Source organism: Salarias fasciatus, chromosome 1, assembly GCF_902148845.1.
Source record: "Salarias fasciatus chromosome 1, fSalaFa1.1, whole genome shotgun sequence".
Lineage (NCBI taxonomy): Eukaryota > Metazoa > Chordata > Actinopteri > Blenniiformes > Blenniidae > Salarias > Salarias fasciatus.
In genome coordinates, this window is record NC_043745.1 from 33,336,435 (window position 1) to 33,354,442 (window position 18,008).

The window sequence follows — 18,008 nt, forward strand, 5'->3', positions numbered from 1 at the left end:
GCACTTAAATTATGATACGATCTACACGACAGACAAATTGCCCGAATCTGTAAGGCGAGCCAGAAACCAAGGCTTGATCTCACACCGCAAGCTAAAGCAGAAGAATCAAGCAGCTTCCAGGGTGCAGAAACACAACTTCCACACAGAAGATGTCAGAGCTGAAGCAGAACAAATGATATAAATAAACTCACAGCTCCACAGGGGGTGTTCTGGATCGTGACGGTGAACTTCCCTGAGTTTCGGCTTTTGGCGAGGACGTACTGACAAGTCGCAGGGAAGGTGTAGATCCGGCCGTCAAAGGACTGAAAATACATGTCGCCCGTCACCGAGCATTCGCCTGTGAAGAGGGTGATGCACAAAACAACAAATACACATGCAAATTATAAATACATATAAATAAATCCATGTTTTGATTACTTTGTTTACTTATTCACAGATGTCTTCAATTAATGAAAAACAAATTAGCTATTGTGTGAGATAATGAACTTCATTAGTGACAAAGTCAAGCTTTCCTAATTCTTTCCAGCGTCCAACACAATTGATCAGTGACGTCATATTTTAATTTCTATCTACCAAACACACTGGTAGCTGCGATGCTGCTGTCCAGGAGTCATGAACCTTTTTGAAACTGAGCGATTTGATAAATTTCTATAAAGGGAATGCGTTTAGAATCTGATTTCATAGATCATGCAGACAAAACACATCCCTGTTTTAGAATTCTCAAATTCAGTATGCACACACACACACACACGCACGCACGCTCACACGCGCGCACACACACATACAAACACACACACACACACACACACACACACACACACACACACACACACACACACACACACACACCGGGTCAGCTACCTTTGGTGGAATGCGCACACTTCTTTTATAGCAGTAAAGACTCAGGCTCCATGCTGGGATGGGGCCTTTATATGTGGGGTTTGCATGTTCTACCTGTGCTGCATTCTTAACTTCACATTTCAAACACACTGTTGATTGTCTAAGTGACTCCAAATTCCCTGTAAGTGAATCTCTTCATGCTGCTCTGTACTCTTTTCTCTGATCTCAGCGGGGACTGGCTGAAGCAAGACAAAAGGATGTGTTGACGTTCAACTTCTTCTTTCACAGACTTGCTGCATGTTCCACCTTCGTGGTTTTGACTCACTAGAAAACTTGCTCTTTGGAGATGTCACCATGTACAAATTGCTCATGTCAGTAAACATCAAGGCACCAACCTGGGCAGCTGTAGTCAGTACAGTTCCACACTCCACCCACGCATGTGCTGAAACAGAAAGCAGAGACGGTCACAAATAGCTCTGGAAACATGAAAGGCTGAACTAATCAGTAGGATCACTAACAGAAACTGGACACACTGAGCCCAGGTGGTCAGATCAGTGAAGATTAAACAGCCTGCACAGAGTCTGCAAAAAATAAAAGCATCTACATGATGATGAAATATAATGCAACAGTCTCTCGTGAGGCTACATGTCCATCTAAGAGACAAAAAATAGCTGTGAGGACAAAGTTTTCACATCCCAAAGCCGTCTTTTCGTCATTGCGAGGCTCACACAGCAGGTAGGACGAAGGCGGGAGATGATTAGAACAGCTCACCAGTTGTTGCACTCTTCTTGCAGGGTCTGTCCGGATGGATAAAACATGCCGTGGTACTCACAGGGACAGTCGGAGGGCGCCACGCAGCTTCCATCTTCATAAATCAGACCTGTGAAGGACAGGTGCACACACATTTAGATCGTGTGGAGATGAGATATTAAAAGAACTGACAAGATGGGGATCGCTCATGTTTATTTAGCAAATAGGGTGATTTTATGGCGAGGACTCTGTTGATTTAGTTCAAACATCCATAGATGTGTGTAGGTTTACTGGCACTTTACTGTGCTGAACTGCAACTTGTCAGAACCTGTATTTAAACTCTAGACACTCACCATTTACTGGGTATTCACTGAAATACTTTACCCCAGAAAGTTATTTAACATTATATCAATACTTTAAAATCTGTGGAAATAAATGACTCTATGTGCCAGTTAAACATGCAAAGATATTTTAACAGTAGTTAATAAAAGAATTTTAAAAATCACAGATTACTAGACTAATATAAAAAAATGTTTACCAATGGAAGCTCATCCTGGTTTCCTTCAGTCAACACACTGCTGGGTCATACGACTCAAAATTGGGAATTTTGAGGGAGACAGATGAGGCATGTTGACTATGTGGGTTTGTAATATGAATATTTTGAATATTTCTGACTCGTTCAGATTGGCAGGCCAGCTTAGCTGGTTTATACAATGTGTGAGAAATGCACATGCTCATAAAATATCGTAAATATTTTGGTGTCTTTTCTTCTTTTACTATTGTCACTATTTTCATTCAAATTTATTTATTTATTTTTTTTAAATCAACACAACACAGAAGCTTAATTACTTATGAATAAATGTACACTTGACATTGGGATCTGAACAGAAACTCACCATCAGGACAGTAGCATCCGTCCAGGCAGGCCAGCTTGCTGTCGATGCAGGTTCGCTCCAGGTTGCAGGATTCGGGGCAGCAGCTGATGCATTCCCTGTACTGCAGTCCCAAAGGGCACTGCTTCACTGGTTTCACAAAATACAGCATAAAATACAAGTTAAAAACATTTTGTCTACAGAGATTGAAATCAGGAGCTGCACATTCAGCAGTCAGATTAGATTGAAAAAGAGACATCTTTTCAGTTTTTGTTTGAATGTTCAGAGTTAAGAGTAGAACAGTTTTCAATGTTTCTTCAGGTCTGTGACTTTGTAACATTTCACAACTTTTTTTTGTCACCCTTATCGTCACTCTCTTGAAATGATACCTACTTCAAAATAGCTTTACGGCTATAAATTCATTAAAATTCCTCTATTTCAGCAGTTATTTACTGCAAATGTTGCGAAATCTAGAATGATCTTGTCAAATTTTGATGATCAAAAATCAAAAGTCACTGTGAGCTCATATTTGTACGTGTGTGAATATAATATCTCTGGAAATACTACTTTCTGAACATTCTTCATTGCATATGTAAGTCTGGAAAGACTAATTAAAGTCAGCAGTAACTGTGATGGTTGGCATGACGATACAAGCGGATCAATGACATTCTCATTTTATTTAGCTTTTTTTAGGTTTTCTAGTACCGTATCCATAAAATTCAGTTTGTGTATGGTTTGGCTGATGTGAAAAATCCAGAGTTTTTTTTGGTGCACAACAGTTGAAACACCTGAAGAAACGTACCACACTGAGGAATGTGCTGCCTCCAGTCGTGCAGTGGGTGGTCAGCATGGGCACAGGCCCGGGCATACTCACTGAACACCTGGCATACCACATCACCGCTGGGACCCGACCTTCAGGAGAGCAAAAAAACAGAGAAGGACTCTTTGAGTGCAGCCAGGAGAGGAGTGGCTACAGGGCTGATCAGACTCCGTTGTCCTTAAATAAATAACTCCACAACAACATCATGATCTCACAATAACAAATAAATAAGCCTATAGCTGGAGAAGGTGCATTAAAGTTTGGCTGTGTAAGTACTGTTCTCAGAAAGTTGACACTAAACAAATGGCAAACTGTTTGGTCTTCATTTGTAGGAAGAGATTGCCAAGGCTAATGTTACCCACAGAAGAGGGAGGAGGATCATGGACCTGAGCCACCAAACGACACAACTGAGTATCTTTAGCTATCTGAGTGGGTCATTTAGCTGAGATTAGAATAATTGTTCCAAGTCTTTCCTGTGGGTTAAAAAGACCAAAAGTCAAATAATCTCCAAACCACAAAAATAGTTTAACAAAAGAAAGATTTCTAACAGATTTGAGCATGGCTACACAATGGTTCCTTGGAGATGTTGTGGTATGAGTCTGTGCAAATGGTGAGAGGGAGGAAGGGCATATTGTTGCCAGTAGGAATCGCTGGATCAGCGCCTGCAGAACTTTTACAACTGTTCCTCTCAGATTTCCCACAGAGAGCAAGTAAATGAAAACACACACAGGTGCATCAGGTGCATAACATGAAATTGAAAACATGCCTGGAAAGATGATGATGGCGATGATGATGCAGCTGGATAGATGTTGGATAGTCATGGTCTGCAGCACTCAAGTATGTTTACCTCTATGACTCTCAGTCTAATTCTGTGTGCGTGTGTGTGTGTGTGTGTGTGTGGGTGTGTGTGTGTGTGTGTGTGTGTGTGCGCGCGCGTGCGCGCGTGCATGTGTGTGTTAAAAATATTTACTGACAACTTCAAAAGCATACAAACACAGTTTTGCAAAAATTGATAACCAAAACTTGTGCTTCAGAACGCATTAACCCTGCTGGTTTTTTCAACTTTTCACCAGGACAAAATAAAACCATCTCAAGCATCAGATCTTAATCATTCATTCTTACATGCAGAGGTCGTTGGAGCAGCTGGCCATGTAGGACAGTGGGCTGACAAAGTCATGGCAGCTCTGAAATGGTGGATCCAGCAGCATTGCACACACTTCCTCTACTTTCTGTAGCCACACAAACACAGATTTTTACTCAGCATTAAAAAAAAAAAAGCATTTCCTTTGTGTCAATAATTTCTATTGAATGTTCTGTTTGTAGTTTTCTGTAACTCCCTACCAACAGAACGTGAGCCTCAACTGCAGCACAGGGTGAAGGGAAACCAGAGGGGACCATGGGACATCTCTCCTGGTGTGGGTCGGCTTCAACCCAGCTGTTCCCAAACATTTCTATTTCATGAGTCAGCACACCTGAATGACAGAGAAATTATCTGATGATGCTGCATGACCGTTGAATGTTCATAGACAGTCGCTATTTTCAGTTTGGGAGGCTAAAACTGCCACAAACTTTCCTATTAGATTTGGTTCATAGTTCAATCATCCTGTATTCCTCTTTTGGCTAAGCTGGTGTAGGTTTATATTCCTGGCAGATCTCACTGAATGCAATAAGAGTTCTCCTCTCCACACTCTATTCACTCAGATATTAACAGTGCATGCCTTTGACCATGTATTTCTTTCCTGTAAGCTGTGCACATTTCTGAATGTGCCATCGTGCAAACAAATACCTCTATCTGTTTAGCAAAAAAAAAAAAAACCTTATCAGCAAGCAGATTCTCCCATTCTGATTGATTTGCTGTTGGCAGATGCTCGTCTACTAGAGGTCTTCCTCTCTGCATGTTTATATAAACTTGTTTAGTTTTTACTTGTTGTATAATAATCTCTCTGTACAGCAGGCCAGAAGGGCCAACAACAAAACAAATGCCACAACACCACTGCAAACTAAAAGTCATAATGCAACAACAAAAAGGACAATGGAAGTGGAGAACAGGCTTTTTTTAATGTCAGGTCAACAGAGGTGTGTATTTTTCCTTAAGCTTAAATGGCTAATATCTGTTATTTATACATATAGAAATGTCCACCATTGTGAGTACTTGTTTTATTTTCACAATGAAATTTACTGTCCTTTTAAGTATCTAACATAATTGGGGTGTATAATGATAAAATTAAAGTAGTTTGTCGTCAACGGAAGCAATGTATCTGAATTGAGTATGTTAAAATATAAAGTGAGTAACATTTCTTCTGAGCAAAACTGTATATTATTAAATCCATTTTTTTCATTTCACTGTCTCTGTAGAAGTTATAATAAGATATTTAAATTTAATTTAAGTTAATTAAATGTACTTACAAGTCATTAAATTCTCCCAATAGTGTGGTCGGAAGAACAGGCTTTGGTTCCGGTCTGGGGGGCAATATTTTCTGACGGAACCAAACGATTGACAGCAAAGCACATACATAACGTTTTCAGCTATTTCAGCACCATGACAAATATTAGTGATTTTAAAAAAACAAACAAAAAAAAAACACATTAATTGCACTCAACGAGCAGCTATGTTTTATTTACATTTCGTAAAATTTTCCCTCAATCAAATAGTCCGTCAGAAAATATTGTCCCCCGGAAACAAAGCCTGCTCTCCACTTCAGTCGTAACGTTTTTGTTGTGTTGTGACTATTTGCTGTTGTATGGTGACTTTTTTTATGTTTTTTTTTTTTTTTTTGCTATGTTATTACTTTTGGTGTTGTGTTGCATTTTCAGCTGTGCTGTAATATTTACTGGTGTGTTGTGGTATTTGCTGGTGTGTTGTGTCATTTGTGGTCCATGATTTATCAGAATTGAAGTGAAGTGAGAAATGAATAGTTTCTCACTTCACTGCTTTTACAGGCATACTAAATGCATTTATACTTATCTTTCATACAGTCACTGGCCTTTGATTACAGTTAAATAAAGCTGCATTCATAGTTGTGAAAGGTTTCCAAATTGAAATATAAAGCCACAGCTTGATGCTGGAGTTATTAGTCCACCTCCCTATGACTAAAACAAAATTTCCCCATCATTTATGAGTTCATTTTGTTGTGTTCTGCTTTAAAATCACAAGACTCTTTGATTGAAACTGTCATTATATCAGTACATATACTATAAATAGACTCCACAAGAATGGTAATTCATGCCTTGTTTTGAAAAAGATACCACTTGTCTATCATTGCTACAGGTGGCAGGGAGAGATGTCACAAGTAACTTATATATAGAAAATAAAGCTTTATAAAATTAACACAGCATTCATTTTAATTCTTTGCTTTGCTCTTTGGGTAGATTGGCTTTAAATCCTCTTAAGTAAAGTTGCAAATCACAGCTTCTTCACATTCTACAATAAAGATCTCACCGTAGCTGGTTTTCAGGTCATCCTGGACATCAGCATTGAAGTTCCCACACAGGCCACAGGTTCTGCCCACAAACTCTGGGCTGAGTTTGATGTAGACTGAGCCGCTGCGGCCCTCCCAGGCCAGCGTGAAGCCATGCTGCTGCGTTACTAGGACGTACTGTGAGATCCGCTCCACCTGCAGGTCATGGATGTGATGAGGCAACTGCAAGCTAAACAGAGAGATGTCAAAAGAAACACATTATATTTCAAATAAACAATTCAAATGGGCAGAACATGCAGCATTGTGATACTGACCTTTGACCCTTAAAGGTCACATTAGTGGCATGCAGTCGGACTTCGCCCTCCCACGGCAGGAAAACACTGATGGATCGTTGGCAGGTGTAAGGGGCGGAGCCACAGCCGGGGTCATTGTGTACCTGTGAGCCAGGAAATACAAAGTTCAAACATTTGTATTTAGATTTGTATATTTCTAAATAAAGCAATCGGTTTTAAAGCTTTGAGAGTGAAAAGAATGTGTAACACAGAGTCGTGGCTTTGAAAGAGAAGATTCACTGAGCTGTCAGCACTGTGTGGGTCAGCCCAGTTCCATCCATCATATTCACATTGTCCAAACACACACTCATATTCACAATAATTTCAATTCACTTTTTCAAGCTGTTAATTGTTTTTATCCTTTTTCTTTAAATGCGTCTACTGACATTTAAACTCATAAAAACAAACAAAAACAAACAAAGCACATCCCCACCCTCACCCTAATATAAATTTATTGGTTCTCCAACTTTAGCCTTCACTACAAAGCTGTTTTAAAAGTTGAAACTGGATCCTAAAGTAACATAAATACCTCAATTTAACATTTTAGGCATTCTTGAGCAGAGCACTGGTTGAACTCCAACAAAAGAAAAAGTCATCTCACCATTTCCCAGTATACTTTGATTGATATTGTCGCAGCGTGACAGTTTTCATTGTCCTTGTTAATAAAATTTAGGCGTTTCAGCAGTAATCATTGAGTGTTAGGTCGTCTTCATGCTCTCGGTTTTGGTTTTCTCATACGCAGATACAGTATCTGTTGCCTTCTCAGCGGAACAAAGTCTTGGTCTGTTGCAGATACTTTCAAGGCATACTGGGTAATTGCAGTATTTAATGGTAATTGACTCTAATAACCAGATAGCTTTCACTAATCTTCAGAGCAAATCCTGTCCTTGGGCTGGGGAGGCCGAGGCTCAAAGTCAGAAAGCAGAGAGAATGCTAAAGCTGAAGGACAAACTTTTCTCAAGTCAGAGCAGACAGTAAACCAAAAGGCGTCTGTACAGCTTATATTGATCATCGTCACAGGTGAGTTTGAGCGCACCTGGACAACGATGCTGGCCTGGGTGGTTTCCTCACAGTCCCTCAGTAAAGTGTACGTGCATCGGCCTGGGAGGTAGTAATAGAGGCCGTCGAAGGTCTCGAAGTTGTACTGACCCCAAGATCTACACGTCATCTCCCTCTCAAAACCAGGATTTGGAACTGGGAACAAAGACATGACAAAACACATTATGAAAGGAGTTCTGTAGCACTAAAAATAATCCAACATACATTAAAATGCCTTTGACAAGAGGAAACCTTTGGAATCCGAATACAGTCAAATGACCAGTGTTACAATACATCATGAAGTTACAAATATATTTCCATTAGATATTAGATGAAATTACATTAGTACTAAGGTTTATATAATATGAGTTAATCCTACCTCGCTTAACATCACAGTAAATTCAAGGTACAAATATTACAAATACTTCTTAAAAGTAGCTTTAGATCAATAATGTGTGTCTCCTGTTATTTTTTTCCGTATTTCGTTGCAGCAGCAAGACAGTTCTCTAAAATATGGATGTGTGTGTCTCTATATGTGAGACTGATTAAATTTAATTTAAGATGTGACTTGATTTAGAACACTTTAAAAATGGAATTTTGCAAACAGAATCTGGAGTGTCAGTATCTTAAGTTGTAAAATAGCTTAATGTAACATGTTTTTTTCTAACATTGGCTCCTGTTATTGTCAAAGCATTTAGCTGTACTTCTTGTTGAAGGTATTTTAAATGCCAGGTGTGATGTGCAGGTCTACCTGTCTGACATCTGTGACCAGTGGCCTGAAACAAGCTGCAGTCACATGACTGTGACTGAATGCACTGTCCTCCGTTCAGGCAGGGAAACCCACACGGCTCCCCTGAGAGAAAACAAACCAGCAAACAATTACACTGCTGCTCATCAGACTGGAAACCTAAACAATCAACTTTGTTATGGAGTGCTTCTTGTATAATACAACACATTATTTTCCCTTTAACACCTTGCCTAATGTCAACTAAAATTCATCTAAACAGTCTAATCATATCATCCTAATCTAAAAGCAGAATAGCAGATGGCCAGTATTGAGTATAAGGGAACGTTTTGATCTGTTGACCTTACTCCCACTTCCTATCAGTCCCTGAACAGAGCAGTAGAGCCCCAACAAACACTCCAGTCACTGAACGCATCACCAACCACCAAATTATGGTTCTCCCTCCTGCAGTAACACCATCTGCTCAGTGGGCTGACAGCTTGTCTGCCTAGTGAGCCACGTCGCACAGAAACACAGGTGAGACGAAGGCTCTATGGTCGGCAAAGGGAAGCATTGATGAATGAGAACAAGAGGTGTTTCTCCTTTGATCATTGAGTTTGAGGACAGTGCAGCAGTAAGATCAAGTGCTGTGCATAAAACCTTATGGCAGCATTAGGGACTCAAGAAAAGGCTTATGAGATTCATATCAAACTGACCTCAGAAAAATCAGTCAGAATCATTTGTGACCAGCAGCTTTTACTAAGCCTCTCATAGAGCATCTTTCCCCAACCGACTGATGAGAGGCGGAGCGTGGGTCTCAGTACAGAGGGGGCAGAGCTTTCTCGACGGGCCCTTATGATAGTAATTTTACCATTCAAACAATACCTCATGCTACCATCAAACAACACCCTAATGCTCACTTTTATTGAGCCAAGCAAACCTATACGCCTCAGAAAGCAGAATAAACTCACAAGCCAGTTCACAAACTTGTTCTGAAGAACAAATACACACACGCACGCACACACACGCACGCACGCACACACACACACACACACACATACACACACACACACACAGACACACACACACACACGCACAGTCTCGTATTTCTATCCTTGTGGGGACCTTCCATTGACTCCCATTCATGTCTAGCCCCTAACCCTGACCCTTACCCTAACCCTAACCCACACCACAACAAAGCCTAACCCTAAAGAAATGTTTTTGCACTTTTACTTTTTTCAGTAACAACAACATGGTCAAGAAAACACTGTTTCTCCTACTTAGGACCAGAAAAAGGTCCCCACAAGGCACGTCGTTCCACGTTTTGCTATCCTTGTGGGGACATTTGGCCCCAACAAGGATAGAAATACGAGAACACACACACACACACACACACACACACACACACACACACACACACACACACAAATGCAGCCTGACAGGTGTCAATCTCAGAGCGTCCGCTGTCCATGGTGCTGAAAACTCAGATAAAAACTCACTGGCTAAATCTGTACCATCTTTGATACAGCTTAAATATAAAATGAACACAGCTGGTCTAAAATTACACAATCTATTCAGATAGATATAGACACAGCTATCTATATCTTTTGGAATTCACGTATATTAGAGAAAAAAATAGAGTCTGCGGTCTGCAACACAAGGCACATTCAAATAGGCAGGTGTTTAACCACAGCATTCTGATAAAGATAATATTTTTGAAGGTTTCACTGACTCACCAATGGCTCCGATGTTAGGTTTTGGGTAGTACCGCTAGCGGCTAGCATAGTGTTTAGCATACTGTTTAACTTCCCTCCAAAGAGTTCAGATCAAGAAAAAACTTGTTAATGCTGCACAGCCAATCAGTGCTGGCTTACAGCTGTGATGCATTCATGGACAGTCATAATGTAAGAATTGACAGACTGGAGCCCACAATCATATACGTATACCTTCTCGCACTCACTGCACATTTTATTATAATAATTTATTTACGAGTAAATATGAACACATCACATGAAACGGGGCCCTATGACCTTGTGGGCCCTTGCCCCGACTCTGGCTCCGCTACAGCGACTGATGTATGGTAAACAGGCGTCTAACAGGGAATCAGTTATTAAACTGATATATACAGAGCTGAAAACTCCAGTAATGTGCCACAATAAGCTTATTCACAAATATTACGTTGTATCCACAGACTTGAGTAGGGACACACAACCTGCACCAAAGTTTCACTAGAATTCTCATTTTTCTGAATGAAGATGATTAAAATTGATGAACACATAACAAAACATAGAAAATGTGGTGAAAACAAAACACACCATGTTTCATTCATTTATACAGACTTGTGAAACTGTTGCCCACCTGGAATCCTACGGTTCGATGACTTCAGAGCTTCCTTCGCCTGCCTGGTGAGCAGTGAAATATTGACTGGAGGCTCCGGTGGAAAGACTCCTGTGTTTCCTGGTAATGCTGAACCAGATGATGATTGGTTTGATGGTAACGGTAGTGAGCTGGTCGGAGATTGGCCAGATGATGGCAAATCTGACAGTGAATGGGAGTTAGACGTCGAGTTGTGGTGTGATGTTTCTGAGCTGATCAAAGATTCATTAGCTGATATTAAAGTGGATACTGGCTGATGAAATGAAGCTGAGGTGAGTGAAGACTGATTTGTTTTGGGAACAGTGGTTATTTCATTGTGTGGTGTTTGCTTGGATGATGAATGATTAACATTTGTCCTACCAACAGCTGAATGGTCAGATAAGATAGTAGGTGTTTTGTTGGTAGCTGATTGATTGGCTGACTCTATGTTTACTTCATGAGATTTTACTGATGAACCTGTTGGATCCACTGTGTTTGTTGCTGATTGGCTAGCTGGTGCTCCACTGGTTGATGTCTGTCTGGATGTTGTGCTGCCACTGACTGATTTTCCAGTTGTGCTTCCTGTTGCTTGATTGGCTGGTATTGTTCTACCCTGCAATTCCTTGTCTAATATATTCCTTGACAGTGATTGGCCCTCTGTCATTGCTGCAATCTGAATAGTTGGTGATTCTCTGTCTGGTATTGTGGAGGTTGGTGATACTTTTGGCGCTGTTGCCTTACTCTGTGATTGGTCAGGCAGCTTTGCACTCTGTGGCGTGTGAAGGGATGGTAACGTAAATGTTGGTGATTGTTGAGATCGTCTGGCAGTTGATGTTGATTGGCTGACTGATGTTGGACTTCCTTGCGTTTGGCTGGCTGGTACAAAACTGGTCTTGGATTGGCTGATGTGCACTGCTGTGGTTTGTGATTGTCTGACTGGTGGTGCCATTGAGGATTGGCTGGTTTGTGTTGTGCTGGTCGACTGGCCGGCTTGTGTTATGATGAATTCCTTTTGACTCACTGGTGCTAGGGTGGTTTGTGATTGTCCAGCTAGTGTTGTGGTAGCTGATCGACTGGTTGATCCTGCGGCACTTAGGGACTGGCCAGATGGCGAAGCTGTCGTTTGTGATTGGCTGCTGAAGGACTGACTCACTGAATCTGTAATGGTTGGCAATTGGTTGGAAGATGCAGCGGTATGTGGTGATTGGCTTGTAGCTGTGACGGTTGGTGATATTTTGCCTGGTGATTGACTAATGGATGAAGAAAGCGGTGGTGAATGGCTAGCTGATACTGGACCACTTTGTGATTTACTAGCCGATTCTGATGTGGATGAAAAATGGCTGGTTTGTCTTGTACTGCCTGATGATTGACTATTTGATGCTGTGGTGCTTTGTAATTTCTGTGTCTGTATTGTGCTGCCTTGTGATTGGCTGGTTTGTGTTGTCCTGTCTTGTGACTGGCTGATTTTGGTCATGCTGCCTTGTGATTGGCTGAAATGTGCTGTACTGCTGTGCATTTTGTGGCTGGATGACAATGTTCTTGATGGTGTTTGACCAGATGGTGCTATGTTAGCTGATGATTGATCAGAGCTGAGTGTCCATGAGGCATTTGCGGTCCTCTCTGTACTTGAGGATATCAGATGCGATGCAGCAGTCCGGCTGATCAATGAATGACTGGAGGCAGATTTGTTGGTTTCTAACGCAGCAGATGCTGATTGGAGGTCCTTCAAAGAGAGGAGAAATCATGTCAGCAGGTACTTTGGGCAGGACTTGTGATCACTTACACACCTTTTGAAATTGAATCCACCTGCTTTCATACAGCCAAGAGGTTGTTCAAGAAAACCAAGTTTCACATCCATTAAGTCTGCCCAGCTTAATCCGTGTTTACTTTGGTAAGAAAGAGAGTAAATCAGCCCAGACAACCTTGTCTGTTCCAAGTTCCTCAACTTCATCTTGGGGTGAGGTCCAAGTGGCTTCCAGGCCAAACGGGAAATACTATCTTTCCAAACTGAAGTGATCGATTAGGTTTCCATAGTACACTTCATAGGAGGCATCCAGGATGTTCAACAACTAATAAGTTTCTGTCTGCATTGTACCCCATCCCCCTGTTGATTTCTTGGGTGGTTGGCAAACTGAAGCCTCCCAAGAAAACAATATGGTAGTTTAGGACACAGGGGCTAAATAGTAGGCAGGCGCCAGATACAAATACTAGACCCAGGATTTACTCCAGGGGCAGAACCTCAACCCATCGAGGGCCTTGAATCATTTCAGGTATGGGTTTAACTATCAAGAGTACTTTATTTGAATCCTTAGACTACATCACTTCTTACACATTCAAAAAGCCACAAGGTAATTTTGCATCCATGTTGAATAAATTCTCGATAGCGACATTGAAAACTCCCTCATCGTCCCTTATCGCCACCAAGTCGTCACAACTGATCTTTTTTTAAATTGTGATAATTGAGGAGAATGTTTCTGATTTGTTGTGTACCACAGTAACACCAACCCTGGAGTTCTGTAATAAGCACTACATGGTTGTAGATAATAAAGAGCTGGCGTCCACTTGAAATAATCTCATATGGCCATAAAGGCGGTGTTCACCACTCAAAGAAATAGTTTGACTCCATCCAAGACAAAGCTTCTCAAACATATTAGTGAAATGTGACATAGGTCACAAAGCAAGATGGTCATTCGATCTGATGTTGCAATGTTTCTGAGTATTAACACTTTAATTGTGTTTTTTTTACTCTTTAACATTTTCCCATTAAAACTTTTCAGAATTAATCTACACTTTTAGCTTCTCTGACTGACCACACAAGCTTTCAATTCCAGGCTTTCATCTCAAAGTCCAATATCAAACCACATGGTGGGGGTGAAGAAAAGTTGTACGAGGACTGTGTGGCCATGAATTATTGATCATTGATTAGTTTTTGCCCTTTGAAGTCAAAGAGAACACAAAACAGAGCAGAATGTCACCTGGACATTGTGATGCTTTGATGGATCCACGTGCACACTTAAAGAGGTTGAGTATTTAAAGATCTGAACATGAGATAGATCAGCTCTTCACACCTGTGACCTACAACCTGTGCTACTAATTGCTTTGTTTGTTTACTGACTCCTATAGTCTGGACCAGATTCTCACGCCTCTCTGTGCCAAAGGGAAGTCAGACAAAAAAAAAGGGCAAACACATTCAGGCTGATCACGGCTGAGATAGATGACGAGCAAGACAACAGAGCAGCCACTGTATATTCCTGCTGGGACCACCTCACATGTCTGTTTGTGAAGAACAAATGTCACTGTGGGGCAACTTGTACACAATGAAATGAGGATGTATGTTAATATGTCATTGAGTCAAAGCATATCAGCCTAATCACATGGGAACTACGGAGATAAATGTTCAGTTCACTTGTGTGAACCATGTGGAGCCTCTTGTGTATTTGTATAGAAAATATGTTTGAGTTGCTTGGACTCATTTTTTATTAATGGCAAAGCTAACATTATACAATAAAACCGGTTTTTTCCTTCATTTTTTACATTTCTTCCTAAATATATCTTAAAACAAAATGATGCATATTGTTCATGAATGTTATTATCTTCAGTACATTGAAAATTACTGTGCAGTTATTGATGAAATAATGTATTTTCCATTAAAGTAATGCCGACAATGTATAAACTGTGTGCAAATTCTGAGAAAACGAGTTCCATGGCTGATGTGAACGTTGTAGATTTTTCAGTGATCTCCGTTTATGTGTTTTCTGCTTGAAGCAGCTCCATCAGCATCAGTGATCAATGCTGCTGCCTACCTGCCCTCCCTGGGAAGCGGTGTCCCATTTCTGCTGCTTTATCCTGCTGCTCCCGCTGCTGGGACAGAGAGAACAAGGGGGGGTTTGTTCCTTCTGCTGCTTTCTCCCCCCAACACCACAAACCCACCAGCTAAGACCCAAGCAAACACCCAAACAAACACTATATATATTTATGTTTTGATAGATACTTAATAATCACTCTGTTTTTCATTTGTGAAGCCATTTTTCTAACAATTGAAGGATCATGTCACATTTTTTCACACCAATCATCAATCTTTATATGATTTTTGTGTAAACAGTTAATAAGTAAAAAGAAAATATCAAGTAATCACATTTGAGAATCAATATGAGGATGACGTTTACATTTGTAATCTAAAAGGTAGCAGAATAATGTTGTATTAACGTAATGAAATTCTTAACGACATATAACAGCGAATACACATGACAGCTCAAGACATGGTTGTAATCATTAAAGTTACCAATAATCAAAATGAGAATCAAGCCACTCACTTTTTAAACTCGTCCCATTCAGAAACGTTCACCCTCTCAACACCCCAGGAAAGATGCGCTGGAAAGAATTAAAACGACAACCACTATAAATCACAAATATATTCATTTTGAATTAGACTTTCCAAACTGGAGGAAAGTCAAATGATGAATTGGTAATCATTATTTGCGTGTAATCGTTAATGAACTCTTTATGAGTGATTTAATTGACATCTTCTTGAGGCGCGTGCGTGTTTCTCCCAGCTGGAGGTGACTCACCTTGATAAATTAGGATAAAAAATAAAGGTAATAAGTGAAAAAGCCTTTTCCAGCCACGTCTTAAATAGGGATCCATTCGTGTTTCGCGGATCCGCAGTCAGTCGGGTTTGGACAGCATCACCTGGCGAAAACCCTCCGGCTGGACTCCCGCTGCTCCCTGCGCTGCTCCATGCGGCTCCTCCGCGAGCGGCCCGCAGCGCGCCTCAAGAAGCGCGCACCTGCTCATTAACATAATATATGCACAGGTGGGACCAGGGGGCGTGGCCAGAAGATGGACCCTGGGTGATGGACCCTGCAGTCAGGAGCCCCAAAATCAAAATTCCTCAATAATATGAAATAAACCAGAATAATGATTGATAGGACGGGAAAGAAAGTAGAGAAATGCAAAATTCATTCAAATTTTTATTAATCTGACTTAATTATACCAAACTAATAAAAAGGGAAATAAATAGCGCCCACTTGTGGGCGACGGTGTAAGCCCAAAAAGAAAAGGAAACAATGTATGAAAATATCCTCAACTGATTCAATAAATATTTAACCTCTGCCTTAGTAATTTACAATAAGAAGAAGAACAGCAACAACAATAAAATATTAATTGTTTGTAAAATTTGCTTAAACACAAAAAATCACTACAGCAACAACTAAGCAAGCAACTGAGTTGGCATAGATTGTACATATTATGTTCAAATAAAAACAGCTTATCTCTCTTTTAAAATAAGAAATGCAATGGTTATGGAAAACAAAATCGGAAAGACTGTTAAAGCAGATAAGAATAGAACAAAAATTGCTTTTTTAAAATAAATTAAATACAGTGCAGCCACCATTTGGAGATTAGTTTATAAGAGTTGATCTTTCCAATCGTTTAAAAAGAACTGGCTTTCAGGTTGCTCCAGTGCTGACCAAAATTGAACTTTCTGAGCTGCAGGGTACCAAATTAAAGCCCATGCCTAAAAACCACTGAAAAACATATCCTTGGTTAATACATGTAGAGCCTTTAGGATGCTCATTCTATGTAGTAAGGCCCACTTTCCTCAAATTAGAGAAAGAAAATTGAAAATCACATCGGTGTATCGGCGGGGTTGTGTTTGTAGAGTTTACATATTCTCTCTGTGTAAGCTTTGTGAGTGTCCTGCATGTTGTAGCTCTCTCCCTGCTGCAGGACACCTCAATCTAATGCTCATGTCATTACAGGCTTGTAGAAAAGCTCAGAAATGATCTGCTGTGCAACTGGGAGAGACCTAAAACATACAGGACGTTGATCCTCGAGACACGGAGTTGATCCTGAGGTGTGAATGTGAGTGTAGCTGTCGATCTCGACTAGATACAACCTGGGCAGATCACACACAGTGAGCCAGGATCAGCTCCAGCAGCCACTGATTAAGATAAATCTGTGGGGAGATGGATGAATTTTTTTGTTAAAGGTATTCACAGAATTTAAACAATTTTACATTACTGCATCCATTTTACTTAAGAACTGTACTTAAATGCAGTTTTGAGACTTCTCCAGTTAATATTTGAATTGTTATTTTATCCTTCAGGTCCACTGCCACCTGCAGGCAAAGGCATCAACCATGCAAAGCAGAAAAGCCTACAACCATTTTTTTTTTCATTTTTATGCATTTGCATTGTGATGAATAAAATCATTTCAAGGGACCACTGATCCCCTTTAATTATCATTTAAATGAGCGCTGCTCCTTTGTCCTGTTGAGACTTCTCCTCCTGCTGCTGGTCAGACCATGACAGGCTAATGTGAACCTCAACACATGACCCTCTGATACTCAACAGGAAACACAAACCTCGAGAGTGAAACTTCAAATATTGCGGCGTTGACCCCGGTGTCACCGGCGGCACAGAGTGGCATTTGCATATGAAAGTCTGCTTTTTGTTTTTCGGAAACGCTCCCTGCGTCTGTCTGTCTATCCGTCTGTCCGCCGGCTTGGTAAAAAGGCCTTTGACGGAGCCAAAGTCCTCAGAGACCCCGGCAGGCTTTGTGTGGCCCTGCCGGGTGGTATCTGCTTTCATAAATGGAAGCAGGCCCTGAAGTGGAGCGCAAAGGGAAAGAAAACAAACCGAGTGGCTTTAAGATACATCATGGAACAATGTAATCATGATTTATAAATGAGATCAGTCTCTTAATCTGACACATTCGTTTCCTTACAGCCTCTTTCTGACTATGAAAGCATCCCTCTGAAACACACACTGATTTTCACTCCCTCTCTTACGCACACACACACACACACACGCAATGCAGTGGAAACCTGGCGCCTGTTTTGTTCTCTGCAGACTGCTC

General features: G+C 40.7%; 1 protein-coding gene across 1 annotated transcript in view; it reads right to left on the reverse strand.

The window, feature by feature from the left end:
- The window catches only part of otog (otogelin), a 58,885-nt gene extending 42,996 nt beyond the window's left edge, over positions 1–15,889 (reverse strand). The window contains exons 1-15 of the mRNA XM_030091065.1: positions 15,840–15,889; positions 14,954–15,011; positions 12,705–12,873; positions 11,154–11,333; positions 8,823–8,924; positions 8,070–8,227; positions 7,016–7,137; positions 6,722–6,930; positions 4,624–4,754; positions 4,405–4,511; positions 3,265–3,374; positions 2,487–2,612; positions 1,612–1,720; positions 1,236–1,282; positions 192–337 (exon numbers count right to left, since the gene is read on the reverse strand). Coding sequence (XP_029946925.1) covers positions 192–337; positions 1,236–1,282; positions 1,612–1,720; positions 2,487–2,612; positions 3,265–3,374; positions 4,405–4,511; positions 4,624–4,754; positions 6,722–6,930; positions 7,016–7,137; positions 8,070–8,227; positions 8,823–8,924; positions 11,154–11,333; positions 12,705–12,873; positions 14,954–15,011; positions 15,840–15,889 — 1,824 coding nt within the window. The remainder of the gene's footprint in view (positions 1–191; positions 338–1,235; positions 1,283–1,611; positions 1,721–2,486; positions 2,613–3,264; positions 3,375–4,404; positions 4,512–4,623; positions 4,755–6,721; positions 6,931–7,015; positions 7,138–8,069; positions 8,228–8,822; positions 8,925–11,153; positions 11,334–12,704; positions 12,874–14,953; positions 15,012–15,839) is intronic.
- Between the last annotated feature and the right edge of the window lie 2,119 nt (positions 15,890–18,008).